This window comes from Rattus norvegicus, chromosome 5 (assembly GCF_021556685.1).
Source record: "Rattus norvegicus strain SHRSP/BbbUtx chromosome 5, alternate assembly SHRSP_T2T, whole genome shotgun sequence".
Taxonomy (NCBI): Eukaryota; Metazoa; Chordata; class Mammalia; order Rodentia; family Muridae; genus Rattus; species Rattus norvegicus.
In genome coordinates, this window is record NC_141538.1 from 171,716,247 (window position 1) to 171,743,742 (window position 27,496).

General features: G+C 51.4%; 1 protein-coding gene across 17 annotated transcripts in view; it reads left to right on the forward strand.

Moving 5' to 3' along the window:
- The window catches only part of Morn1 (MORN repeat containing 1), a 57,915-nt gene that overhangs the window by 2,208 nt on the left and 28,211 nt on the right, over positions 1-27,496 (forward strand). For 3 of the 17 annotated variants that reach the window (XM_087548534.1, XM_087548526.1, NM_001005544.1), the window contains 8 exon segments: positions 652-750; positions 2,160-2,270; positions 3,365-3,455; positions 4,155-4,242; positions 12,291-12,387; positions 13,089-13,199; positions 20,897-21,020; positions 21,499-21,671. In XM_087548534.1, coding sequence (XP_087404660.1) covers positions 3,445-3,455; positions 4,155-4,242; positions 12,291-12,387; positions 13,089-13,199; positions 20,897-21,020; positions 21,499-21,671 — 604 coding nt within the window. In that variant the 5' untranslated portion in view covers positions 652-750; positions 2,160-2,270; positions 3,365-3,444. 17 annotated transcript variants of the gene reach the window in all.

The following is a 27,496-nucleotide window of genomic DNA, read 5'->3' on the forward strand; positions in this document are numbered from 1 at the left end:
TGTCAGAGCCGCCTGAAGAGTCGCCCACTTTTAAAGAATGTTCTCCAGGGGCCAGAAAGATGGCTCAGAAGAGTGCTTGCTGCACTGCACTTGCAGAAGACCAGAGTTCGGGGTTGGGGATTTAGCTCAGTGGTAGAGCGCTTGCCTAGGAAGCGCAAGACCCTGGGTTCGGTCCCCAGCTCCGAAAAAAAAAAAAAAAAGACCAGAGTTCAGTTCCCAGCACTTATATCAGGTTGCTCATAACAGTCCATAACCCTAGCTCTGGGGAACCTGACACCAACTTCCAGTCTTCATGGGCACTGGAGACTGGACACAGATACTCGTGCACCACACACACACACACACACACACACACACACACACACACACGTCCTTTGTCCCCATGTGGATGAAGGACAAACAAGGTCTCATGTGCACAGCTCACACCTCTGTGGTCACTTCAACGAGAGCTGGTGGTCAGGAATGTGTTGCTTTGTTTATATGAGTTTCCGCTATGTTGCCCAGATTAGCCCAGCCTCCCGAGTAGCTAGATGACAGACATGCACCACCACAGCAACTGAGGTTTTCACTTGGAAAAGGGAGCCCTACCCACATGGGTTGTTGGGCTGTGGCCACTCCCACGAGCCGACTGCACTTTGTTTCTCTCACCAGGTCATGGGAAGCTATTGTTTAAAGATGGAAGTTATTATGAAGGCGAATTTGTGAATGGAGAAATCACTGGGGAAGGCTACCAGCACTGGGCCTGGTCAGGTTAGCATCGGACAGAGGTGGGCTGCTGACTCTGTCCCCATAAACCCTCCCAGAGTTTATGGCCACACAAAATGCTGTGTGTAAACAGGGAGAGCTTCAGGCTCCAGTAAGAGAGGATAGCATTCAGGCCGGGGCTAGGCAGTGTGAGGCCCACAGCCTGGACTGCCTTTATGCCTGCAGAAGGCCTAGTCTAGTAAAAGGGTGCCCTGGGGCTCCTAGGTAAGGGTTGGCCCTCACCTGTGCAGACAACTTGGTCTTCTCTATAACACCCGTTTGAAATAAAGTTTTATCATCCCAAAGTTACAGTTTTCTTCTACATTAAAAGTTTGTTAGGAGGGGTTGGGGATTTAGCTCAGTGGTAGAGCGCTTGCCTAGGAAGCGCAAGGCCCTGGGTTCGGTCCCCAGCTCCGAAAAAAAGAACAACAAAAAAAAAAAAGTATGTTAGGAGCTGGAGAGATGGTCCAGTGGTTAAGAACACCAGCTGCTCTTCCCGAGGGCCTGAGATCAATTCCCAGCAACTACATGGTGGCTCGCAACCATCTATATAACATGATCTGATGCCCTCTCCTGGTATGAAGGTGTACATGCAGATAGAGACTCATACATAAAATAAAGAAATTTTTAAAGAAATTTTTTTGACCAGAGTGGTCACGCATGCCTTTAATGCCAACACTTAAAATAAGCAAAGATATTTCAGTCATACTGCATCCCTGGATGGGCAGACTGCTCCGTGGCTTCCATGCCAGTGGCCATAGGTGTTTCCTGGAGCTTCGGGCTGCGTAGTTAGTCAGTCGGTTGTTAGCCCTGGGGGAGCTTTTCTCTTGGACTTAGTGTCCAACTGTTTTTAAAAAGCCAGGGAAGTCCTTCTTGGCAGTGCCACAGGCAGTGACTTCCTAGGCAGTCTGCCATCCCAGCCAGGGTATGGACAGAGGTCCAAAGCGTGTTCTCTTCCTCACTGTCCACACAAAGGGTAAGGTAAAGAGACAGACACCAGCCAAGTATAGCAGCACACACCTTTACTCCCAGCATTCAGAAGACAAAGCAAGACTGATCTCTGTGAGTCTGAAGCCATCCTAGTCTACATAGACAGAGACCTCCATCTCAAAATACTTCAAGCCAGGACGTGGTGATACACACCTCTAGACCTAACCTTTGGAATGCAGAGGCAGGTGGATCTGTGAGTTTGAGACCACCTTGTCTATAGATTGAGTTTCATGACAGCCAGAGCTATACAGAAAAGCCCTGTCTCAGAAAAAGTAAAAGTGAAGGAGAGAGAGGGAGAGAGAGAGAGAGAGAGAGAGAGAGAGAGAGAGAGAGAGAGAGAGAGAGAAGAAAATGAAAGTGGCTGGCGTCATCTTCACTACCATTGGCTGGGGCACAGCCTGATTCTTCCCTCTTATCTATCCCAGGAAACACCTACTCTGGACAGTTTGTTTTAGGAGAGCCTCAAGGACACGGCATCATCAAGTACAAAGCCGGAGGTCACTACGAGGGGGAGCTCTCCCAAGGCCTGAGGGAAGGTGTGGTACCCAGGGACTTGTGGGTCTGTGTGTGCTCAGGTGGTCAAACCACTAACCTAGCCTGTCTGACTTTGGATGCTGGAAAGAGGCAGGAATTGATACCCCCGTTTTCTGCCCACAGCGCAGATGAGCCCATCAGAGCCCATATACAGAGAGCCTTCCATGTCCTGGGATGTGTGTCACGCCCATGTCTGCTCTTTGTACTGTCTATGCTTAGAGGTTAAAACAGTACACAGTTCTCTGTTGATAAGCATGGCTCCTACAGGCTGGCCTGAGGCAGGTCTGCAGTCTCAGAGTGAGTCACTCCTGCTGCTACAGTCATGCTTCGACTAGATCCACTCTCTCAAGATCCCAGTGACACTGGGCTATCAGGCCCCTAAGGCCTGAGTTACTCACTTTATGTATAGTCTGCAGGCCAAAGAGGAGAAAGGGATGATTGAAGTTTCCCCTGTCCCTCTGGACACTGGGAAAACTACCTAACGCTGTAAATGAACCCGGCAGCTTCTAGTGTGTATGAACGTAGCGGGAACAGCCCTTTCCTTCCCCGAGTTTACTTGAGCTAGGGAACAGAAATACCCTTGAGTCTCTGAACTGTCCAGAAGCTGAGGTTGTCGACAGTTCAGCAAGGCCCCATCTTTATTCACATTTCCCCAGCCTTTCAGGTTGACAAGCCTTGCAGGAGAACTCAGGCAGCGGACTTACCATGCTTACGGTACACAGAGTAATTCTGAGACAGAAACATTCAAGTGGACTGTAAGCCTCCCTCCATGCTATCCACCAAAACCCAGTGCTTGTGGAGGGCCTTCTGTGAAGCCCCCATTGAGAACCTGTGGTAGCTAGTCTGGATCAATTTTATCAGCCCTGCCTGCCGACCTGGGCAGTGGCAGCTACCTGTCCCTAAATACATCCACCATTCTCGTCTGAACAGAGCTATCCAGCAAGCCTAGGAGGCCAGCAGGTCAACCCTCCAAATCCACCTCTGCCAGAATTAGGTGCAGGCCGACCTCCTCCAGAAAGCTAAGGGAGGAGAGAGGAAGGGTCATCACTAGCAGGAGATGTGGAGTCAAGTTGGTGTGTTCTGGTTCCTTCACCAGGGCAAGGGTTTCTGGAGGACCAGGATGGACAGGTGTACCAGGGTTCCTTCCATGACAATAAGAGACATGGCCGTGGGCAGATGGTCTTCAAGTGAGTACGGGTTTTGGAGGTGTAAACTGCTACTCAGGAACAAGAGTGGTCCCTTACCTCCTGGAATGCTGGTGGCCGTAGGGGTCTGTGTAGGTAGATTTTTGTAGAAAGCACCAACTAGTACCCAAGCCTTAAATATGTTCTGAGCCTTTGCTGCTTTTCTCTGTATATATGTCTGTGTGTATGTATGTCTGTCTCTGCCTCCTACCACACTTGTTGAAGCCAGGGTGTCACAGCCAAGAATGGACCCCAAGGACCTGGTTTGAGCAAGGATACTGCTCAGCGAAGCTGCCGTCTTTCAGGCAGAGGGTTAGAGACCTTAAGCCTGTGCTCAGATTTCAGGTGGATTATTACCCAGCACCTGCCCTTGAAACAGGCAGAGTCACCTCTCTCATTTCCTCCTCTCTGTCAACTCCCATTCTGAGTAGCGGAAGCCAAACATGTCCTGCACAGGGCCCAGCATGCTCTAGAAAATGGGTCCTGCCATAGGGGGGTTGGGGGGGGCATGCAGACATATCCCCGCCTGTCACCAGCCCTCCTGAGCCGACTCTGGCAAGGCAGGAGCTCACAGACCATCTGTTCAGGGCCTATTTTTGCCTTGGCCCCGGTGTGCTTGCTGTGCCTGGTCAGAGGAGTCAGTCTGAGTCACTGCCACCACCTGGTTCTTATCCTCATGAGGGTCCTGTGCTGTGCCCTCAGGAATGGTGACAAGTACGAAGGTGACTGGGTTCGAGACCAGCGTCAGGGACATGGGGTGCTGTTCTGTGCTGATGGCTCCACATACAAGGTACAGTGGAAAGGCGGGAGGCCGTTGGAGGACTGGGAATCTTGATGGTGTTTGCCCACACTTCATCTGGTAGTGCCCTGGACGAAATAGACTCACATTCAACTCCTCCTCACACCCCACCAGCACCCTGGCGGCTGCCCTTCCTTATACTTACTACATCCTCAAGTAGAATGAACCCTGGGCCACAAGGGAAACGCAGGTCTGTCCAAATGCTTGATTTTGTCCACATGGGGGGCATGAGAAACTGTGGATTTTGTGGGCAAGAGACAAGACTATACCAAGGCTCTTATGAGAAATGTGAAGCTATCGGCCAAGAAAACTAGCTACCTACCAGGAGGGGCACAAGAAGAAACAGATTGCAATTGGGCCTGTCCTGGGACAGGGCTGGGACTGGTTCCACCGCCCCTGGGCTGATGGCAGGCCCAATCCTAGTAGGAAGTAAAAGTGTGAGGCCCTTACAGGATCCAAGGCTGGACCTCAAGTGTTGCTGCCTGCTATGACAGTGATGCGAGTTCTGCCGGGGGTTCCAGCAGGAAGGAAGGACAGGCTTAGACCTCCAGACTCCCGAGAGTCAGACTTCCTTGGCTGTTCCTTTCGTGTGTCACAGTAACCAGGATGATGTGATCATATTTTCCCAGATTTCTCAAACGGCAGAGTAACAGCTGGAAGGAGCTGGCCCCTGGAAGCAGGAAGAGCCCAGCTCAGTTCATGCAGAACTGGGAAGAAGGGTAGCCACAGCTCTACTGTGGGACTCCTATAGGAAATTGCCCAGATGCAAGAGTGGTCCCTGTGGCCTCAGAGAACAAAGCCCTACTTCTGCAGAGCCTTCAGCTCTCCCTGCTGAGCGCTGGCATTGTATGCACTGGCTAGGGAGGAAGGTTCAGGGCCTGGCTCCTTAACAGAAATGGAGTGTTGTATGGCAGCTCCCAAAGATCTGTAGGGCTACAGAGAACCCAGCATGGGTGCCCAGACCAAGAGTTACGATTGGGTAGATCTCAGCCGATGCCTGGGTACAGTCCCAGTGCTGTGATAAAACACCGTTACCAAGAGCAGCTTGGGAAGGAAGGGGCTGTTTTCATGTTACATTTCCTAGTAAAGGTCATTACAGAAAAGTCAGGACAGGAACCCAAGGTAGGAACCAGGGGGCAGGAACTGAATCAAGGCCTCAGGAGAGCACTACTTACCGGCTGCTCCCCAGGGCTCACTCAGCTTTCCTACAGCACCCAGTACCACCAGCCAGCCGAGGGGTGATACTTCCCACAGTAAGCTGGGCCTCCCACATCAGTCAACTGGGGAACACCCTACAGACCTGTCTTCAGGCTAATCCTACAGCAGCATTTTCTTAATCAGGATCTGCTCTTCTTGGATAACCCTCTGTTGTGTCAAGTTAACATAAAAACTAGCCCGCAGGACTGTTCTGGTCAGGGCTGGTGGGGGTCTGTGTGGACACTGTCCCCCTGCTGGCCTAGAAGATGCCTCTGATCTGTGCCTGAGACGGTCTGTATACCATCTGTACCTGCTGTTGTGACTACTCACCAGTGCTTCTGCCTCCTCCCCATCTTGGGGCTCATCTTCAGAGGACCTGCCTTGACAGCATGTCCAAAGCAGGATCAGATCCAAGGTATGCGCAATGGGAGAGCACAAGGTAAAGAGGACCTAAAAGAGTCACTTACTTCCTGCCTGTCCTGCAACCTGACAGAGTCCGCCATGACTCTAGCCACATGTCACACAAGTGTCTTGTTTCCAGTGAACAAGGCCAGGGCTGTCAGTTACCTCTTCCCTGCTAGCCACTTCCAGTCCCTCCACTCACGGACTCATGAGTCACCTCTGTGAAAAGACCGTTTGCCATGTTTCATAGATAGGAAAACTGAGGGCCGGACATGGCTTCCCAGTCCACAAAGGGGCAGAAGAGCTTGTAGCCTCAGCACCCGAGCTTGATCCAGTACCCAACCCTCTTTCCCTGGGATTTTGGAGAGGCCTTGCCCCACTGGGTCCCTCCAGAACCCATCGCATCAGTGGATAATCTGCCATTGACAGCCTAGAGACCATCACCACCACCACTTGGGCAGGAAGAATAATGAGAGGTTTTGACCAGTTCCCGGAGGCGGTTCTGTTTCACATGTCTTCAGACCTCCAGTAGGGCTTCTTCACTGCTGGCCACTAACCATCAGTGGCTGGGGTTTGGGGCTCTGCCCAGGCCTTCCTTTCTGAAACTTGAAATTTGTGGTGTGCCTCACTTTCACCTGCAACAGCCTGCAGTGTTCACCAGGGGGCAATCTAGACCTGCTCACCGGCAGCATGCCCAGCCTTGGATCCTTGCTCCAAGTTGGAGTGGAAATGCACTGGGCTCTAAACAGGGAGGCCTTGAATGCCTAAGCAGTGAACACAAGCCGTGAGACTGCCACACAGGCTAAAACTGCTCAAGTTGCCATGGCTTTTCCTCCTGTAGCCCGAACCTTGAACTCCACAAGACTCACAAAGGTTTCCTCCCTTGGAAGTGGGACTGAGGATTATGTACCCTTCAGCTCAATTCTCAACAGCCAGTCCCCAGCATCCTGTGCTGGTCAGTAGTAGGAGCAGTGTTGAGGGGAAGGGACATGTTGGCCTCTGGCTTAGAGGTGCAGGCTGCACCACAAAACCAACAGCATGAGCTGAAGCAGCCACCGAGGAGTGACCAGAGGACGCACTTGTAGACAGAAAGGTCACTTGTTTTTTCAATGGCCTTGGGAAGGCTGAGGAACTTTCTTCCAGGGTCTTTTGGACACTAAACAGAAAAGGGCACCTAGGGCCATGAGGCCAGGCCACACCACCTGGGAATCCACAGTGGGCCTCCACAGTGGCCAGCCTGACACAACTCCCACTGACCTGCACTGCAAAGGCAGCAAGAGTGCTCACTTGCCCCCCAAGTGAGAAAAGATGATCGCCAGGCCGTCACTTAGCCCTCATTAGCCAAGGGAGGCTCTAGCTCAGCTGATGACCATCCGCACTGAGCTCTCTCACATATGGACCACTACCTGTGTAGAGTGGAGACGTCAGCCAAAAGAGGCCATGAGGTGGCAACACTCATGAAACCCGCTCCCTCGGGAGGGACACCACTGTTCTTTATGTTGTCATTAGTCACACACACAGACCAAAGTGTGCCCTCTTGTCCAGTTTTAAGTGTCCAGTCCGGTGGCATTAAATACTTAAATTACTGTGTGACTATTACCACCATCTGTCCACAAACTCATCTGTGTTAATAGACTCTGGCCCCTTCAACCCAAATTTCCCATTCCCCAGGATTCCCTAGCACCCACCCTTCTGTCTTAATTACTCTGATTCCTCTGGGGACCCCATGGATGGACTTGGTCCTTAGTGGCTGGCTGTTCTCACTGAAACACATGCAGGAGGCTCCTGACAACCGCGTGTCACATCTGTATACATGTCCCATTTCCCTCATTCATGCTTTTCAGTGGGCACCTGGACTGTTCCCCTCTGGGCCACTGGAGTCAGTGCTCTGAGCATACACGTGCAGGTCTTTGGGTATATAGACCCAGTGATGGAATGGCTACACTGTGTGATAATTGCATTTTTAACTTTTCTACAGTGGCTGCACTATCGAAGTTCCCAATAGGGGAACCAATGGGTTTTTATTTCTACAGCCCCGATCCACACTTATTTTCTGTTTTTAAAGCTACCATACTAAGGAGAGGGAGCCGTTTGATAGCTGAACCCCATGCACTGCCTTTGCTGTCATCACACAGAGCTGGCTTTTGTTCCTGCTTGACATTGCTGCAGGGGCTCTCAGTGCTCTGTCCCTCCCAGCTCGTACTGTCCTGTCACCTGTATATGCCTGTTACCACAGGTTCATGCAGGGAAACATCTCACCCTTTCCTTTTGACCCTCAGGCAGGTGAGGTAGGTAGCTGCCAGCTCTTCAGTCCTCGGGTGTCTCTAGAGAGCAAGCCCCACACGCAGAGCAACCCTCACCCCTTGATCCATCAGCATCAGCTTCTTATACCAAGGCTGGTTTTGCATCCTGAGAAGACTGCAGGGTGGTCAGCTTTTGTCCAGTCAGCTTTGCTTTTCTGATCTTGACCCTAGCGTCCATCAGAGTTCCCCATCAGCCACCTGTAACTTCAGCCAGTGTTCCCAGGCTGTGAGAAAGAAATCGATCCAGACCACGAGCAGACGTTCTAGGTGAAATCTGCAGCTCCCCAAGGCAGCTGGCATGGCGGGCATAGTGATGTGGCTCCATCTGCTTCTTTGGTGGGCGCCTAGAGTGGCACATTGAGCAAGTTGGTGTGGTGCGGCCTCGCCCATGGCCAGGGCATGTCTGTCACCCAAAGCTCTGGTTTCCTGAAAATCAACATTTCCTGTGTTGGTTTTCCCAGAGGGCAACCTGCTGTCTGGCACACCTGTGCACACATGGAGCAGGTGGCTAGCCTTATGGGTCCTTCACCTGCTGCAGTTCCCAGCTTCCCCTTACCTGGCATGTCTGGAGAGCCCCTGCATGTCAGCAGGCAGGTGCAGAACGGCTCTGTGGTGTCCCCGCTTCCCTATCACTTGTCTCTGCCACCGAAGACCATCAGAGGAGTGGAACAATGGAGCACCCATGTCCAGCACAGGTCAGCTGCTCCCCACCATGGCCCCCTCCAGGAACCATCTTAGCAACAGTTAGTGCTACACTGGTGCCTGCTGCACGTCCACGTCCCACAAAATATGCCCATTCCACACCTGACTCCTTCCTAGGAAGACGGTCAAGACCAGTCGAATCCAGCACCCTGCAGGCCTACCATTACTGGGATGCAGACGAAGCTGCCCACCGTCCCTGCAAGCTGGAAACGAAACTCCATAACAGCTGCAACCCCAGGAGAGCCCAGATAACCCCTCACAGGCATCACCCAAGGGCACCAGAGGGTCCAAGGCTTGGCCGCTTGTCGGTGATAACCGCCTCCTCCATACCATAACACCATGGAGGCTGACTCAGAAGCACCCCAGGGCTTTTTCATCCCAGGAAGAACCAAGATGTGCAAGAGGAAAGAGGTGAACGCATACTTGGACTTGCACCCAAACCCACATCTATGGCGTGGCCACCACAGAGCCATTACTAGTCCAAGTACTGGGAAGAAGACAGCATGGGTTAACTGGGAAATGCTTCCCACAGTGAGGGGGCCGAGGGCTTCTTTCCCGCAGTGTATCGCACTTAGTGTGCTCACTGTCACAGATGTGGGGTGCACCTGTGGCAGGGCAGGAATGGGACTGTGCTTCACCCTCTGGGGTCACTGTAACAGTCACAGAGCAGACACACCCTCCTATCCTGGGTGTCCTTTTCCTGACTGGCTTGGTTTGGGGCGCGCATCTGAGCCCTAAGTGACTCTTCATCATTTCCATCATCCTTGTCTATCCCGTGACACACATCCACCCTCCCGTGGGTGTCAGGCAGCAACTGGGCAGAGGAGGAGAGCCGGTGTCTCTATACCCTGGGGCTTTGTGGTGGTAGCGTGGTGCCCTGCTCCTCCTCCCCATGACTGAGACTCCCAGACTGGCTCCACACCGAGGATTGCCTGACAGCCCTCACGTTTCTCTGGAGATTCAGAGTGGGAGACCTGGGTGGAGGCTAGCAGACCAGGACCTGTCCAGCTGCCTCCTTGGGCTGTTTGACAAGGACACCATGAGAGGGTGTGCAGGACCCTGCCTGACACTCCAGGAATTAAGATGTTAACATTTTAAAAGTTAACATTTTAACAGTGTGTATCGTATTGCCAAATACAGAATTTATGATACCAATCAGGCAAGTCCATAGGTGAGTGTCTTGAGTGTGTCTTGTGTCTCCTGCACACATCTGTGTCATCCAAGTGCTGTTTTGAAGCCAGCAACACCAAGCAAGCTCCAGCGCTTATCATTTGGGCTCTGATTGTTGCATGCAGTCCACTGGCCACCTACCTCGGGGACTGTGTTGGATGTTGGATGTGGTGAGCTCAGCTGGCTGGGCTAAGAGGCTCCTGGGCAGGCTAATGCCATCTGTGGCTCTTCACCCACCACTCCCCGGGCCACCAGGCACCTCCAAAACACTGCTTATCACTGTCTAGGTCCTCCTTTCTGGCCACATCCTTCCATGGCAACTTCCATGGCAACTATCCCATGAACAGACAGACCTGGCCACATACCCTGTCCTGCCCACGTCCCTTCCTCCCTTCTTTCTGAAAGCCCACACTGGCACTTTCTAGAAGCCCAAGTGAGCACAAAGAGAAGGACAAACTGCCATTCTTTATCCTCCAGACCAAGAGCCTGGGACACATTTGAGAGTCCACCAACCAGAGCCACGGTGGCCCCTCTCATAGTGTTCACTCAGAATGCTCATCACCAGCCGTCTGTGTGCTGCTATCACCCTTGAGAGAGTTGGAACAGAAAAGAAAGAGATTGGATTCAGGGAGGACGTAATCATAGGAGGGGCTGGGAATGAATGCTGCTCCTAGGGAGAAGCCAGGAAGCTGGAGGCTGGCCTGCTCTGTGACACACCTGAATTCTCATGCAGAGAAAGCCCGTGCTGGGGGAGGGTCACCCCACAAGCTTGGAGCCAGGCTACCAAGGCCTCACTGTATTTGGTGTAGCCTGTGATCTCTAGAGCCAGCCTGAGAGCTGCTCTCCTAACCAGCTCCATCCACATCTGCAGCGACCAGATAGGCCAAGTGGGATACTCTGAGCATGAGACTGAGGGATCAAGCAAATGGTGGGATGGCTAGCATGTGCTGGGATGCTCACTGTCCACTGAGCATGCACCATCCAGGAATGCAGCTGGTACAGAGGCTTGGCAATAAGGATGAGTCTCCCTGCACTCTGGGGTTTCAGTGTGGAGGAACGGAGCCATGCCCAAAGCACCTTGGAGGCCTCACTCAGGTGACTTGGCAACTCTCAGGATGAAAACCCATCCACATCCCAGAGGGGCTTATACATGGCTGAGCAACCATGCCCCTGCCCACGTGCTCCACAGCTGGCTGCTGACCTCTCTTGAACTGAGAGGGGCCCCTGGGGCTGCCTGTTGTTTGTGAATGAGGTTTAGAGGAGTGAGATTTTCAAGGACAGCATCTGAGACTTTCAGGGATAGCATCTGTGAGTACCTACTCTCCTCACCTAGCCAGAGGCCTCTCTGCATTCTTCTCTTTAGATCCAGCCGTTCTGTGGTGGCTGAGCTTTCAGCAGCCCATGAGAAGCTTCTTCCCAGGTTGTGGGACTCTCAACTCCCTAGGGAGGGCTTCGACCTTCTCACCATCTTTGCAACCACGGCCCCTCAGCGCCTCTTGACTTGTGCGAACTCCACCACCCCACCCACTTCCCTACCTTGCTTGCATTCTCAGACACTGGCTAGTGCTCCTTCCATCACTGACTGTGTGGGAACCTGGGCTCCCTGCAGAGGGAGGTCCTGGACAGGGTAGGGCAGCTGGTGCCCAATTAACTTCAGCAGGAGAGTGAATTGAACCAAGCCTGTTGTTGGCTCATTTCCCCCAATACAAGTAATTCATAATCAAAACTCCATTTGATCTTGAAGTTTTCTGTGGCGCCAACCCTCCTGCTGTTACTATTGCTTGTGAACCCAGGAGTACTACAGAAGAGGCAGAGTGGGGAGCGTGGCAAGCAGCACCCCACTCCCACCCCGAGGTATATGTGTGTGCTCAAGTTACGTGTTTTAATTGCCTTTTCATTAAAAGCTCTGGGCATCAGAACAACCCACCTTGGCCCTACCCCACTGTAGTCACAGGTTCAGGTCCCCTTGTGATCAGCTAAGTGCCACATCTTTGTGCTAGGAGGCCTTTGTGTGCAGCGTGCCCGAGCAGTGGTGCTTTGTTCGCGTAGTGTGCACTGTGCTTTTGTTCCTCTCTTTCCCGGTATCATTAAATCCCAAGGGGAGAACACTTAGCAAGGCAAGCTGGACCCTTCCTAACAAGATGCAGTGCCTTCCCCTCCCCACAAAGAAAGGCACAGTAACCCCACAGCCTTGGGGGCTCCTGTAGTAAAGGGTCCTGGAGCCCCTTGGAGCCACCCTCTGAGGCTACCTTGTTTTCCCGGCAGGGACAGTGGCATAATGATGTCTTCAGCGGGCTTGGCAGCTTGGTCCACTGCTCAGGAGTCACCTACTGTGGGATGTTCATTAATGGCCACCCAGCAGGTAGGCACTCCCAGCCCTCTACCGTGGGTTGATTGTGTTTGAACCTGGCCTCATTGTATCTCAGGTGGCCTTGGGCAGCCACGTGGGAGGCATCGGACCAAGTTGGGGTGGAGTGCAACATAAAACCCAGCCCTTTTCAGGGAAAGCGTATTCGAGTTGATTCCAAAAGGGCTTGCAGCCCTGCAGACCTTGGACCCGAGGGGCTTTGCCACAAGCAGGGTCTCAGACCTGTGGGCTCTTCCAGCTACAGCACCAGCGCCACAGCTCCCCCCGAAACGCAGTACCTCAGCAGTAGATACCTCCTACTCATGGGACCTCTCAGCCCAGGATTGGGTTACGGAACAGCCCCACCCCGCAGCCACTGCTGCTGCCTGTGCAGCCTCCTTCAGGCTTTCTTGAGATCTCTACACTCAGACATGACAGCAAAGTGGTCCATGTCTACCTTGGCTTGGAATTCCTGGCCGGTCACTGCTCCCATGCTGTTCTTAGTGGCCTCTCCTCACACTTAGGACAGAAGTGCCATTGCAGGGGTGGGCCTAGCCAGGGACACAAGTGCTCCAGCCAACCAAACTGCCTAACAGGTAGGTTCCTTGGGGTCTTGGCCCCAGCAGTGTCATCTTAGCCCCTTTAACAGGGTGAGAAAGGACTGGGACTCTCAATGGCAGCTACTACGACCGCTAAACCTCTTGTTATGCCCCCAGCACAAGCTAAGAAGATTGTGGTTCTGGGTCCAGAGTTACTGGAAGTGGTCCAAGGATCTCCCTTCACGTTGAGTGTACAGCTGCAGCAAGATGACGGGGAAGTTGCCAAAAGTAAGTGTCTTCAAGGTGTCCACCCTGTTCTTCCAGAAGAAGTGGGCTGCAGGCTCTCAAGCAGAGCAGACTGGGTAAGGTGGCTGGCTCACAGAAGTCCCTGCAGCCTGGTAACTGCAGAAGGCTCAGGAGGCCTCTAAGACAGCAGGGTGGATGCAGTCCTGTGAGTACATGAGCACGCGTGTGTGTGTGTGTGCACGCACATGCACACATGAACATGTGTTTTGACACATGCAAACCCTCACTTAGTGACTACTGTGTCTTGTACAGAGCACAAAAGATAAAAAGATAGTCAGATGGTGGTGGCACATGCCTTAGTCATAGCACTCGGGAGGCTGAGGCAGGGGGATCTCTGAGTTTGAGGTCAGCCTGGTCTACTGAGTGAGTTCCAGGACAACCAAGACTTTACAGAGAAACCTTGTCTCAGGCAGACAGCTTGGCTAAGCAGTCTCTCATTCCTCTTTGGTATAGTCATACCAAGACAAGGTATGGACCACCAACTTCATAAGCCCCGCCCACCACATCAACCCCCACTATCTGTTAATTTGTTCAGTGCTCCCGTGAGAGACTCATCGCATACACGTGGCCTGGAGATGATGCTTCACTAGTTGGTACAGACTGCTTCTGCAAAGGACCCAAGTTTAGTCCAGGTGCCCACATCAGGCGATTCAGAACCATCTGTAGCCTAGCTTGGGGGCAGGGATGGGGTCTGACACCTCTGGCTCCCAGGAGCACTTGTACTTATGTGCACACAGACACACATATGTGTACATAATTAGAAATAAAATATTGGGCTGGAGAGACGGCTCAGCGGTTAAGAGCACTGACTGCTCTTCCACAGGTCCTGAGTTCAATTCCCAGCAACCACATGGTGGCTCACAACCATCTGTAATGGGATCCGATGCCCTCTCCTGGTGTGTATGAAGATAGATTCAATATACTCATACATAAAATAAATAATTTTTAAAAAAATAAATAAATAAAAATAAAATCTTTAATATATGTATTGAGTAGGCTTAGTAACTTTATTAAGGTATCATTCACATACCATTCATCTCAGTATTAAATGATTCCGTGGTCTCCTTTTTTAAAAATAAGTGTTTGTGTCTCTGTGTGGTCTGCATATATGCATGCGGGTCCCACAGAGGCCAGAAGAGAGCATCAGGTTGCCTGAAACTTGAGTTCCACATGGTTATGAACCACCAAGAGTGGGCACTGTGAGCGGACCTCGGGTCTTCTGTAAGGACAGTGTGTGCCGTAACCATCAAGCTGTCTCTCCAGCCATTCAGTTTTCTGTTTTTTGAGACAAGGTTTCATTTAGTCCAGCTGGCCTCAAACTGAGGAATGTAGCTGAGGCAGGCCTTGAGCTGATCCTCCTGTCTCTGCCTCTCCAGAGCTGAAGAGTACAGGCACGCGCCATTATGTCCAGCTGGATTCCATGATCTCTAGTACCTCTGCAGATATGGGCAGGCGGCAGCCACTACCACATCGCAGTGCCCTCTCAACAGTCGCAGAGCTCTAGACAGACCCCTTGGTCTCATTTCCAGCCGTGTGCCTGCCCCATGCCTGGCTGACTTCCTGCCTCTGTAGACTTGGCTCTGGGACATTTCGTGCAGGGGGAGCCATACCCTATGTGGCCTTTGCTTGCTGCCCATTTGCATGGCATTTGGAGATACTTCTGCATTGCAGTGTATGCTGACCCATCCTCCTTACGGATCAGCAGCAGCCTGTACCCCTGACAGGCCACACCTGATTGTCTCGCATTGGGACTAACATTGGGGGCATCATTGCTGTGAATACCACTCAGGTTTTGTGCTCACAGATCCTCATTTCCCTTGCGTATGTCTGCAGCATCAAATGAGCGATGTGCTCAAACTTCCGCAGGAGGTACTGGGCCTTTGGAGTAGCTCAGCATGTGAGAAGCTGGCTGCCAAAGCTGACAACCAGGGTTCAATGCTCAGGACCCTCATGAGGAGGGGGAGAGCTGACTCCCATAAGTTGTCCTCTGATTGTACATCTGTGGTGTGTACATGTATGTGTGCATATGTGTTTGTGTGCATGCACACACACACTAAATAAGTAAATAAAAAAACAAATAAATATTTAAAATACATATAGTAAGTGTCACCTTCCCAAATAGTAGCACCCGTTTGCAGTCCCCCAGCAGACTACACAGTCCTGATTATCCTTCTCCTGACAGACTGCACTCCACCCGTCTCTCTGGGGCCTATTCCCTGCTGTGTGGGAGCAGTGCTGCTGTTTTGGAGTTAAAGCAGTTTTTTTGTTTGTTTGTTTTTTGTTATTTTGTTTCGTTTTGTTTCTCTTCAAGACAAGGTTTCCCTGTATCCCTGGCTGCCCTGGAACTTTCTCTGTAGACCAGGCTGGTCTTGAACTCAGAGATCCCCCTGCCTCTACCTCCCCAGTGCTGGGATTAAAGATGCTCCTCTTGGCTGCCCTGCTAGCTTTTCACTGCTCACCACACTTCTTTAGCCTAGCTTCTTCTGATTTCCTTTAAATACTGTTTTAAGAGTGTACTTGTCTGTGTGTTTGTTGTGTGTAGATGTCGTGCCTGCATGTCTGTATGGCGTATCACATGAATGCCTGTAGAGTTCAGAAGAGAGCCTGGGAGCCTCCAGAGCTCCAGCCATAAAAGGTTATGAGCTGCCATGGGTGCTGGGGACCAAACTCCAGTCCTCAGTAAGCGAGCACTCCTAGCTGCCGGCCTTCTCTCCAGCCCACTTTTTTTTTTCATTTTTTAAAAGTTTTTATAAATTTTAAATTGTAAATTTTGACAAAGTTCATCTTGCTCACGTTCAATGGGTCAGTTTTGGTTCTGTATCTAAGAATTCCCTGCCTAACTGAAGTCCACATAGACTATTTTCCTGTAGAAGTCTTATGTTATTTTAGCTTTCATATTTAACTTGGTGTCCCATTTTGAGATAACTTTTGTGGATAAGACAAATGTCTGATCCATTTCCTAGCCATGACTATTAGACACGTGACTGCTGGACACGTGACTGTTGGAAAGACACACCCTTTCTCCATTGAGCTGCCTTGCTCAGTATCCCCCATCCCTGAGTCAAGGCTTCTGTCTGGTCCCACAGTTCTGCACACTGGCCCATGTGACCACTTTTTACCAGGTAAAGGTACCATGCCTTTTTTTTTTTTTTTTTTGGTTCTTTTTTTCGGAGCTGGGGACCGAACCCAGGGCCTTGCGCTTCCCAGGCAAGCGCTCTACCACTGAGCTAAATCCCCAACCCCCAAACCATGCCATTTTAACATCAGTCTTTAGTATGCCTCAAAAACGGGGCACCCTATAGCCATCCTCTCTCTAACTGTTGGACTCTCTGGGAGTCTTTTACATTTCCTCATAAATTTAGAATTAGCTTATCAATTTCTCCAACAACAAACGCCCACTGGGGTTTTGATGGGCTCGCAATGAGTCTTCCAGGGGAAGATAGTCATCTCTTAGCAATGAGCCTGTAGTTCATAGACGTAAAACTCTGTCTAATTAACACTCTGATCTGTCTCACCTCTCCAACACGCGTTTTCCATGTACATATCTGCAGTGGTTTTTAAATCTACTAATAAATTACTATTTCCCATGATATATTTGATTACAATTGTTTTGTTAATATGATTACTGCTGATTTTGGTATATCTTTTGGAGGTGTTTTTTTTTTGGGGGGGGGGATTAACATAGTCTGATGTAGCCCAGACTGTCCTCAAACTCAATGTGAAACTGAGGGTGACCTTGAGCTCCTGAAACCCTCCTTTCTCCACCTCCTGGTGCTCAGTGCAATTGTGCACCGACCACACCGCTGTATGAGATACTGGGTGAAGAACTTTACAGTTTTAGCTATGTTTAGTCTGTGACCTATTTGAAGTTAATCTTTGTGGAATAGAGGTCTGATCCTTTGAATGTGGCTTCTAGTTGTCCCAGGGCCCATTTCTTAAAGACTTTTCTTTAATAAATTGTCTTGGGATTTAATTTGCCACAAATTTTTAAATAATTTCCCCTCCATGTCTATGAAGGGTGTTGGTCTGGGAATTTCTTTTCTCCGCCTACTTCCTATCCTTTGATTCTTAGAAGAATTTGTGTTGGACTGGTTCTTTTACTTTAAACCATCTCTTCAGACTCCCTGCTTATTTTTAAAATGGAACCGTCTTGGCCAGGCATAGTGGCCGATGCCTTTAATCCCACTTAGGAGGCAGAGACAGATGGACCTCTCTGTTCAAAGTCAGCCTGGTCTACGTAGTGAGTTCCAGGACAGCCAGAGCTATATACTGAGATCCTGTCTTGTGTAGTCCTAAATATGAGCCAGTAAGAGTGTTCTGGACAGTCTGGAGTCAGGTGCCTTATCAGGCCTGTGAGTTGTTCAGTTTGTGGCCTGTCTTGCGGTTTCTCAGAACTCAAAGGTCCATGTTGATGAAACCCACTCCATCGAAGCCCCAGAACATCAACAGAAAGGCACTACTGCTGTCTTGGCCATATCTGAGAACTTGGCCTAACCAGAGTGTCTTAGTTAACGTCCTATTGATGTAAAGAGACACCATGGCCACAGCAACTCTTATGAAGGAAAGCATTTGATCAGAACTGGCTCACAGTCTAGAGGCTTGGTCCCAGGGCCTCCAACATGGCCAGAGCATGTGGGTCAGGTGAAGGTAGCTAGGAGCTCTGTATCCCAATCTACAGGCAACAGGCAGAGAGGGAGGGAGGGAGGGAAGAAAAGAGGGAGGAAGAGCGCCATTTGTCCTGGCTTGGGCATTTGGAACTCCAAAGGCCACCCCTCAGTGATACTCTTCCTCCAGCAAGGTCACACATACCTAATACTACTCCCTAAGTTCAAGTATGAGTCTGTGGGGGCCATTCTTACTCAAACCACCACACAGGGCCATGAAGATTCTTTTTTTTTTTTTTTTTGGTTCTTTTTTTCGGAGCTGGGGACCGAACCCAGGGCCTTGCGCTTCCTAGGCAAGCGTTCTACCACTGAGCTAAATCCCCAACCCCCCATGAAGATTCATAACCATGTAGCCCAGGCTGGACTTAGACTCGCCATTCTCCTGTCTCTGCTTTGCAAGTATCGGATTCTAGATGTGCTTGACTTCCCCTCTCTAACTGATCCACATTAAGCACAGTTATTAATACAGTAGATGAAGACTTTTCTTCTCTTTTTTCTTTTCTTTTTTGGCCTCAGCAGTTTCCTTTCATCAGGCTGGGCAGCAAGCCCCTTTACCCTTTACCTGCTGGGCCATCTTGCTGACCCATTGCCTCATTAGTTATGAGCCCATCGATTCTCCCCTGGCTTTCCTTCCCTCCTACAGATGGAGGTCTCCATCTAGTATCATCGCTCCTGGCTCCCGTCTGTAATGAAGGCTGATTGTTGATGTCTGGCGGCACCTAGATTTGCTTGCCCTTGCGGGATTCCTTGGGGTATCCTCCCCAACTGCAGGCTTCGGTTCTTCTTCCGTGATGAAGGGCGGCTGCTCCTTCATCGCCACTGGACTGAGCTTCTTGTATCCATGGACTTAGGAAAACCTTCTCAGTTTTCTCTGTTTTATTTCGCATGTGTGAGATTGCAGAAACCATCCCACTGTTTGCAGAAGCTCCTTCTCCTCTTTGCTCTTGTACTCCTTCCTTCCTTTCTCCTCCCTCCCTCCCTCCCTTTCTTCCTTTCTTGTTTGATTTGTTTGGATGACTTCTCCAGCTCTATTTTAGGCTCACAAACCTTTTCTTCTGCATCAGTTAATTTGTCCTGAATCTCATCACTGCATTTTTCAACCTCACTCGTTGTAATTTGCAGACTCTCTTTGCAACCCTGGCTGGCCTTGACTCTGCAGCAGCCCCTCCTGCCTGGGCCTCGTGGTGCTGGGGTTGCAGAAGTGAGCCTCCATGCCCAGCTGCACTGCACTGCACCTTTCCCCTCTCGTGTCCCTTTCTTACCTCCAGTGCTTCTGCTTCCACTGGCGAGCGTAAGAGCACAGCTACCATACTCCATCCTCCGCTCTCAGTTTTGAGACAGGGTCTCAAACTCAGTCTGTGGTTGACGGTGCCACTGAGCTCCTGCTTGTCCCTACCCACTGCTCTAAGTGCTGGGATTACAGCCTGGATCGCAATAAATTTACTTTTGTCCCTGATTGTTAATTCTAGCACCCTGGGTCAGTTGCAACTAATTTATTTTTTCTCCTCATTACACACCACACTTTCCCACATTCTTTGCATGCCTGGTAATCTTTGATTTAATGCCAGACATTGTAAATTTTACTTTGTTGGACGCCAGATATTTTTGTATTCCTATAAATATTCTTGAGCTTTTGTTCTGAGGCAGAAGGAAGTTATGTGGAGAAGGCGCAGTCTGAAGGAGAGAGCAAGGCCCTCAGAGCACCTAGCCAGTTTCCTGGGACTTGCGAGTCTCTCCATTTAGGCTTGTAGGAGCAAGCATGCCAGCCCCTTCAGTCCCTTGCCCGAGTTTCCTTTAGTTCTTTCTTAGCCCCATGCAGTTTCCTTTCATGGGTGCCCTAAGCTGTGCTCTGATATCCCTAGACACTGCATAACTCCTTCCCCATATTTCCAGCTCTTTTTCTTCAGCTGAGAGAGTTTACTGGGAAGCACCAGGGTCTAAGCTGACCCTCTCCACTGCTACCTCAAGTCACCGGGGTCTGCCACTTTGTCTAAGCCTTTTCTCAGTTTGTGGAACCTGGCCACTTCCTAAGTCCCCTGTGAAGTTGGAGATTCATATCAGAGCTGTGTCAGGTCTGGGAGCTCAGGACCATCCCTCTACTCCATCACACCCCTGCCCATCACCGCCACAGCCATCCTGCCCCACCCACAACACTCACGATGTCCCCATGTTAACCAGCACTTCTCTCTGATGGGTCCTTCAGGTGTGGCCATGTGCCCGGCTCCACCAGCTCTATCTGCCCCAGAAAGGGCACAATGTGGAGAGCCAGGCCTGTCGGCATGTGCGCCCAATCAGAAATTGCTTTTAGGGCTGGAGAGATGGCTCAGTGGTTAAGAGCACTGACTTCTCTTCTAGAGGTCCTGAGTTTAAATACCAGCAACCACATGGTGGCTCACAACCATCTGTAATGGGGTCTGATGCCCTCTTCTGGTGTGTCTGAAGACAGCTACAGTATACTTATATATAAGAAATAAATCTTAGAAAGAAAGAAAGGAAGGAAGGAAGGAAGGAAGGAAGGAAGGAAGGAAGGAAGGAAGGAAAAAAAGAAAGAAAAATTGCTTTTAGGGATTGGTTGTATATATGGGCCTGTATTAGTGACTGGGGAAGAGGAGGAGTGAGGCTGAGCCTTCAGCCAATGGTCAGCTTGTAGATGAGCAGGAAGAGCAGCTGACCAACCTTGGGCAAGGTGTAGCACACTGACCCATGAGCTGCCTAGGAAGAGACACCCCCCCTCCCCCAGAGCATGAAGGCAACTGGCCAGGGCAAATAGCCCTCGGGGATCCAAGGCCCAGAGCTGAAGAGTCAGTGTCTAGGACTCAAGGTGAAGGAATAAGGATGACGGGAAAGATAAAACCACAGGAGAAGACTTCTGCCAGGCACTCATCCAAGGAAGGCACAGACTCCCTTCACCTCAAACCCACCTCCAGTGTGACTCTCAGACTCACCACCCCCAGCCTGGCCCTTCCACCACACAGTTAAAGGACACGTCTGTCTCTTGATTCCTTCCTTTGGAAGGTGAGAGCGGCCGGGTCCTGAAGATCTCAGCAGGAGTCAGATACGTGCAACTCCCGGAGTACTCTGAGGTCAGCTTTTTCAAGATGGATGACGCTCACATGGAGACACCCATCCAGACCCCATTGTAAGGATGATACACCCTCCCTGGGGCACCGAGGAGATTAGGCTGGAAAGAGGTCCCTATGTCCTTCTTGCCCACATGTCCCGTGTACTATGACTAGGGTAGGCCTGGGACGCAGTGTCAACCAGCCAGACTTTGAAAGGTAGAAGCAGAAGCAGGTAGACTGACAGGGAGTCGGGGGTGAGGGAGGGGTGTTGAGGGAGCCGTATGCCTCATAATCAGCAGACACAGGACATAGAAGAGAAGCCGCTCACTGGTTCTTCTTTGGCCTTGGTGGGACCCAGCTTAGCAAGCATTTCAGGGTGAGCCACACAGCCCTCCAAGGACGACTAAATACTATTCTCCGACTAGCCTGAGTCCTAGGGCCAGGGCCAGGGCCAGGGCCAGGGCATATACAGCGTGTGGGCTGCCTCATCCCTGTCCCCCTACCTGCCCCTTGCTCCCTTGAGCCTCAGTGCAGTATTTGATGTCTCCTTCCTAGCGGGTTCCAGTGCATTCCCTACCCTCTGTCTGTGTCAACATCCTGGGGTCTGGAGCCTGGGTCCACTGTGGAAAGCGCCAGAGCTGACCTGCTACTCTCCAAGAAAGACTCAGAGCCAGTGCTGGACTCGGAAGCCTTCCATGGCAAGGGAGACACCCTCAGCATCCTGCCAGGTGAGTGGGTCATAGCAGCCATCAGGGGTATCCAAGGTAACAGAGCCCTCAGAACCTGAGTGCATCGGTGACTAGGCACAGTGAACCTAGGTGAAGCAGGATGCTCGGGCTATGCCCAGGCCTGAGCTGCCATAGCTGAGAGCAAGCATAACTGCCCTTAGAGGGCCAGGGAGAGACAGGGCTTCCTCTCCTGGGTGATCCTGTAGCCCACATCCTTACCACACAAAACCAGCAGCTATGGAGGACAGCCTGTGGTCCTAGGCTGGTCAAGGCCCTAGGACCCAACCTAAGCTCAGCAGCACATGCAGTTGTGAGTTTGTGGCCCTGTCTGGTCACAGGCTGCCTGACTTTCCAGTCCATGTCGCTGCATGTGTGTTGGTTAACTGTTCGCAGAGATGTGTGTCCTACTTCCAGGTCAGGCAGGACCCGCGCCCTGGCCAGGTCCCCCAGTTCAAAGCCAGATTCCCTCTTGAGTTGTTTGAGAATTATCCATGCAGCGAAGTGTTATCACTGCAGTCTGTTGTGCTGGTGGCATTAGGTGCTCTATACGCTGACACATCACAAACACTGCTTGTGTCTCACCGTGTAGACCAGGCTGGCCAGAAACTCACAGATCCACTGCCTCTGCCTCCTAAATGATGGGTTTAAAGGCGTGAGCCACAACTGTCTGGCCTCTTCTGGGCTCTTAACAGAAGAGAGGAGGTTCTGTAAGAGGGTATATTCCAGGCAAAATCACACACCTTGTGTTTAGGATCCTTTGTGGACTCTCTGACTCGGGATTGACAGCCAGGATCCCCAGCCCCCGGCACTGGGATCCTAGCTCTGTGGCTCTCAGGCAGAGTGCAGGCTATAGGTCAGTGTTTCTCAACCTTCCTAAGGCTGTGACCCTTTACTACGGTTCCTCACATTGGGCTGACCCCAACCATAAAGTTATTTTCATTGCAACTTCATAACTGCCATTTTGTCACTCATGAATCATAATATGATATCTGGATGTATAATAACATATAAATATCTGATATGCAGGATATCTAATATGTGACCCCTTTGAGAGGGTCATTTAACCCTCAAAGGGGTCACAAGCCACATGTTAAGAACTACTTCCCTGGGTAATCAAAAAGGCAAAACCAAGCGTTAAAAAACTGTAGTACATCCCAGACCTGAAATCAAGGGTAGACGTGGCATGGAGCCTCGTAATTCCACACGATTGTGTATAATCCTGGAGTAGTTGATGGTGGCTGGTTGATTTGCCAGTTAATTTTGAGACAGGGTCTTGCTTTGTATGCCACACAGACATCTTCCTTCTGCCTCAGCTTTGCTAGTGCTAGAATTATAGGTGTATGCCACCCATAATTCCTGGCAAAAGCCAGGGTTTGACCGACATTTATGGTGATGGCAAGCATGCCTTGGACATAGCTTTCCCACCTGCCTGTTGCTTCACTGTGGCTGCCAGTGGGAACCAGAGTCCTACCTTGACCCCTTTGTCCTCTACACACAGCCCTTAATCAAGTCTCTCTGTTAGTACATAGATGCAATCACCAGGTGGCTGTCCAGTCACGTGAATACCCTGAAGATCCCACTTAGGCATGCTCCCACTCCTGACACAACTCCCTCATAGAGCACTCCTGCCCCCAAGTCTGTTCTTGCCTTTTGCCTGCCTTTCAGCCCAGGAACCTCCACATTGGCGTTGGGCAGGGACGACCCCTCCCTTACCCCTGCCCTTGCTCCTCTCTTGTGATGGCTTAGCCCTTTGCAGGCCAGAGCCCCCTGTACCCGGGCTCTGCCCATCTGCTCTCCTGGCTGTACAGCATGTGGCCCCCAGCCTCACTCACCCTCTTGCCAGGTCTCTCCTGACCACAGTGCAGGCTTGTCACAGGCTATCCCACCTGTTGTGCTGCCTAAGCTCTCCTGCGCCTCCTCAGGTTCATCCTGAGGCCCAACACAGCCCTCCTGACAGTGGCTGACAGCTTGTACTCTCTGCAGTTTTGATAGTCACAGGGTAGAGGAGGGACACAAAGGACAGTGGTGAGGTGGGAGGCTGAGGTCTCAGCAGCACAGACTTGGGGTATTCCCCAGAAGTCCTGCCGACTGGCTGGTGGGTAGAGGTCTTTCCAGGGCAGCAGCATCTCTGACAAGAGGATCGTCCAGACAGCCATCTTGAGAAGCAGCAGAGGCTGCAGATCCTCCCACAGAAACACAAAGGCTGGGCTGAGGGCCTGTATTCTTCCCTTACACGCAAGCACCAGGCTCCAGAGACCACGCAGACCCTGCATGCCCATGAACGGAAGCCATGCTGATCTGGCCTGCGGGCCGGCAGATCCAGTGAACCCCAGGAGGCAGCGTGGTGCATCTCCCCCTGCGTCTGTCCCCACCTCAGTCACAGGGGCAATTTCATGCTGCATTGGCAGAATAGTTCTCCTATTTCTGCATAAAAATACTCACTGTGCGCCACGCCTTCTGCTCCGAGAGATTTTCAGAGCCAAGTACCGCTGTCTCAATGAAAACCAGGCCCCAGAATTCAGAGTTTGCTCTGTGCTGCTGAAAAGTGCCTGCCCTGTCTCCTGCAGGCAGCTCCCTGGTGTAGCTCAGAGTCTGTGTGATATTATCATAGGAAGGACAATCTAAGAAGAGGCCACCCAGGGGCACAGGGCCCCAAGGGCCCCAGAACACTCAGGGTTAACACAGGAGCCAAGCCCGTGTTCAGTGTAAGACCAGTGAGGTGTTTGTCACCTTGGGGTCTCAGGCACGCAGAAGCCACAAAGAACATGGGTCTCCTTTCAGAAGAACCACAAAGCTTGAATCTGACATGTGAAGTCTGATATTGACCTTGGTCATTCTAGCAAACACTATGACTACATCCCAGGTCACTGTTCCCTTGAGGGCTGACCAGCACCCCTGGACTTGGCTGTGAGAGCCTGGAGGCCTTTTCCCTGTTTGTCTAACTGGACTCTACTTATTCTGTAAAATGAGGTCACCAACCTCCACGGGCCACGTGTACAACCACCCCTCCCCCATCATGTGTAGGAGGGCTAGATGAGGTAGACCTGCTTAAATCCAGACCAAACCAAGGTGGCAGACCAGGGGTCTGGGAAATGGCTTTCTATTTATTTCTACCTTTCTTAAAACTTTCCTGCCCAAGAGTCTCATGGAATGGGTAAATCTTTGCACTTTGCTCTGTCTGCCCATCTGTCATAAAAGGTAGGGTAAAGGGTCCAGGGGTGGCCCAAAGGGTCCAGGGGTGGCCCAGTTTCAGGCCCTTGGATCCCATGGGAACTGAGCTGTTTTCCAAGCAAGGGAATTCCCACCCTTGTTCAGGAGTCTGTCAGCCTCCAGGGCTCCAGCACCAGGCAGGGACTGCCATGCCCCATGCCCCAGCACCAGGCAGGGACTGCCATGCCCCAGCACCAGGCAGGGACTGCCATGCCCCAGCACCAGGCAGGGACAGCCATGCCCCAGCACCAGGCAGGGACGGTGCTCCTTACGACTCCTTCCATTCTTCTGTCACCATTTGCTGCATGGAAGTCCAGGTCTCTGGCAGGAAAAGTGCAAAGGCCCAAGCCAAGAGGAATAGCAAGAGCCCAGGAGAGGCGGTTCTGTTCCCCGGCCTGTGGTGACAACGGACAGCACACCCTTCTCGCTCAATCCTTCAGGCTTACCACCTTTTCTGCGATTCATTTAGACAAATTTATTGTACTATTAATTTTCAAACTACGATCTGGTTAAGCTAGTTTTCCCGCTATCAACATAACATCCAAAGCTGCCCTTTCTTTCCAGTTACTGACACCGACTGCTCTGCCTCTGTGATCCCAGCAGTGCTTTCAGGGTTCCCACCCAGCACCTCCAGTTTCCTATTGTGGCCTCGAGCTCTTTGGAGAATGGAGGAGCCCTCTTACATTTGTGTCTCCTCCCTAGGCATTTGCAAAGTCTTTAAGTCACTCCAGAAGTTTAACTGCCCTGGGCAAGAGCAAGGTATGAAAAAGAAACCCTCCACCCTCATGGTGAGTGCCCCTGTGGCCAGAAAACCTGAATGTCACAGCTTAGAACAGAGCCTGCGCTGCCAGGGACCTGGCTCAGGCTTCTCCCACATCTGGGGCTGCTGCTTCTAGAGCCCCTTTCCGGGTTGGCAGGAAGGAGGCATCAGGAGAGGCACGTCTCAACCTGTGACAAGGAGCTAGAAGGCAAACCCTACACAGAAGTGCCAAGCTGTGCCTAGAGACTCCAGCTAAAGCAGTCTCACTGTATGCAGGAAAAGTGGACCAGGGACTGTGTCCTTAGAGTGGACCTCAGTACTTAAAAACTAACAAACAAACAGAAACTGATTATCTTTCTCTTGTCCCCAGCATGGTCCCTTTGCTCTCTCACTGGGTCCCTGGTGCCAACATTCTCCCTTCTAGACAGATCCTTGCAAGGGCCTGTGAGGCCACCTCAGGCCCTGTGGTTCTGAGTGCTATGTGAAGGACTGAGGGACAGCATTGCAGCAATAGCTTAGAGCTGCTTCCTATGCTGGACTGGAAGGAGCCAGGCACTATGGGCCCTGTGGGCAGGATGTCCTGACTGTGTTTGGTTGTCTCAGAAAGTGTCCGCTTACCTCACCAGCCACCTAGATAAGCCACGAAGGAGCAAGGCAGAGACAAGAGCCCACAGAGCTCAGTCAGTAGACATTAGCTCGGCAGAAGGCCTGAGATGAAGAGGACAAGGAACTGCACGGTTCTTGTTCTTGCTAGATGCCCTAGGATGATGCTTCAGTGTGGGGCACATGAGACACCACCTCATGCACAGCTGGAGACAAGGATGGTTCTCCTCCCACTCCTTCCCTCCACACTCTAGCTGATGGGCAGATATGGGGCTGACCTTTGTTCCCAACAAATACTTCACTGTGAGCCGGATGAGTGGTCAGGATGAGATATGACTGCTCTCACGGAACGACACAGCACTGACTTCCACTCCACTGATGTTTGCTCCTTCCTCATACAGAAGCCAGGGGCAGGGGCAGGTCCACAGCAGCCATGCAGCCCCACTTCTCTCTTTTATTCTGCTCTATGCCATTTTGTTTACCATGGCATGATCCTAGAAGCTTCTGTCATCATACTAAATCTTACTAAGCAGGAAGGAGAACATATGATGGGCAGAACTCGGTCAGACAGCCATGTATCCGTCACATGGAAATAAGCATGACGTGCCAACAAAGATTAGGCTCCATTGTTAGAGAAGGAGGAGAAGCTGGACACTGGGCATCTCTGCCAAATAGAGATTCCATCGAGGTGCCCCATCCACGCTGCATACACAGATGGATGTCAGAGAGGCTCCCCAGCACCACCAGGCACAGACCATCCATCCACTCTGCATCTGTGACAAAGGCTGTCCCACTGTGACTCCCAAAGCCCTGCAGCCCAGCCTCTAACACCCCAGACCACTGGGCTGTGATGATGGGGCTTGCAGCTATAATAGCACTGGCAGTGAGCAGGCCAGGCAGCTGCTTCTGCCAGACCAGCAGGGAGCATGGAAAGGGTCACAATGGCCTCAGCTGACTTCACATTGCATGAGTTTTCCAGGTTGACCAGTAGTCTCTGCTTAGGGTCATTCATGTGAGAGTGAGGGGACAAGTTACCTACCCCACTCCCACCATGTACTCCCTAGAGGACAGCATGTTCAATCTGCCATTTTCCACCTTTGGGTGCAGAGGGGTTTCTCTTTGGAGTAAACCAGCCCAGAGGTCAGGCTGCCCTGAGCGGGCAGAGGAGGAAGAGGGGGAGGAGGAAGAGAAGGGGGAGGAGGAGGAGGGGGAAGATGAGGAGGAGGAGGAAGAGGGGGGAGGAGGAAGATGA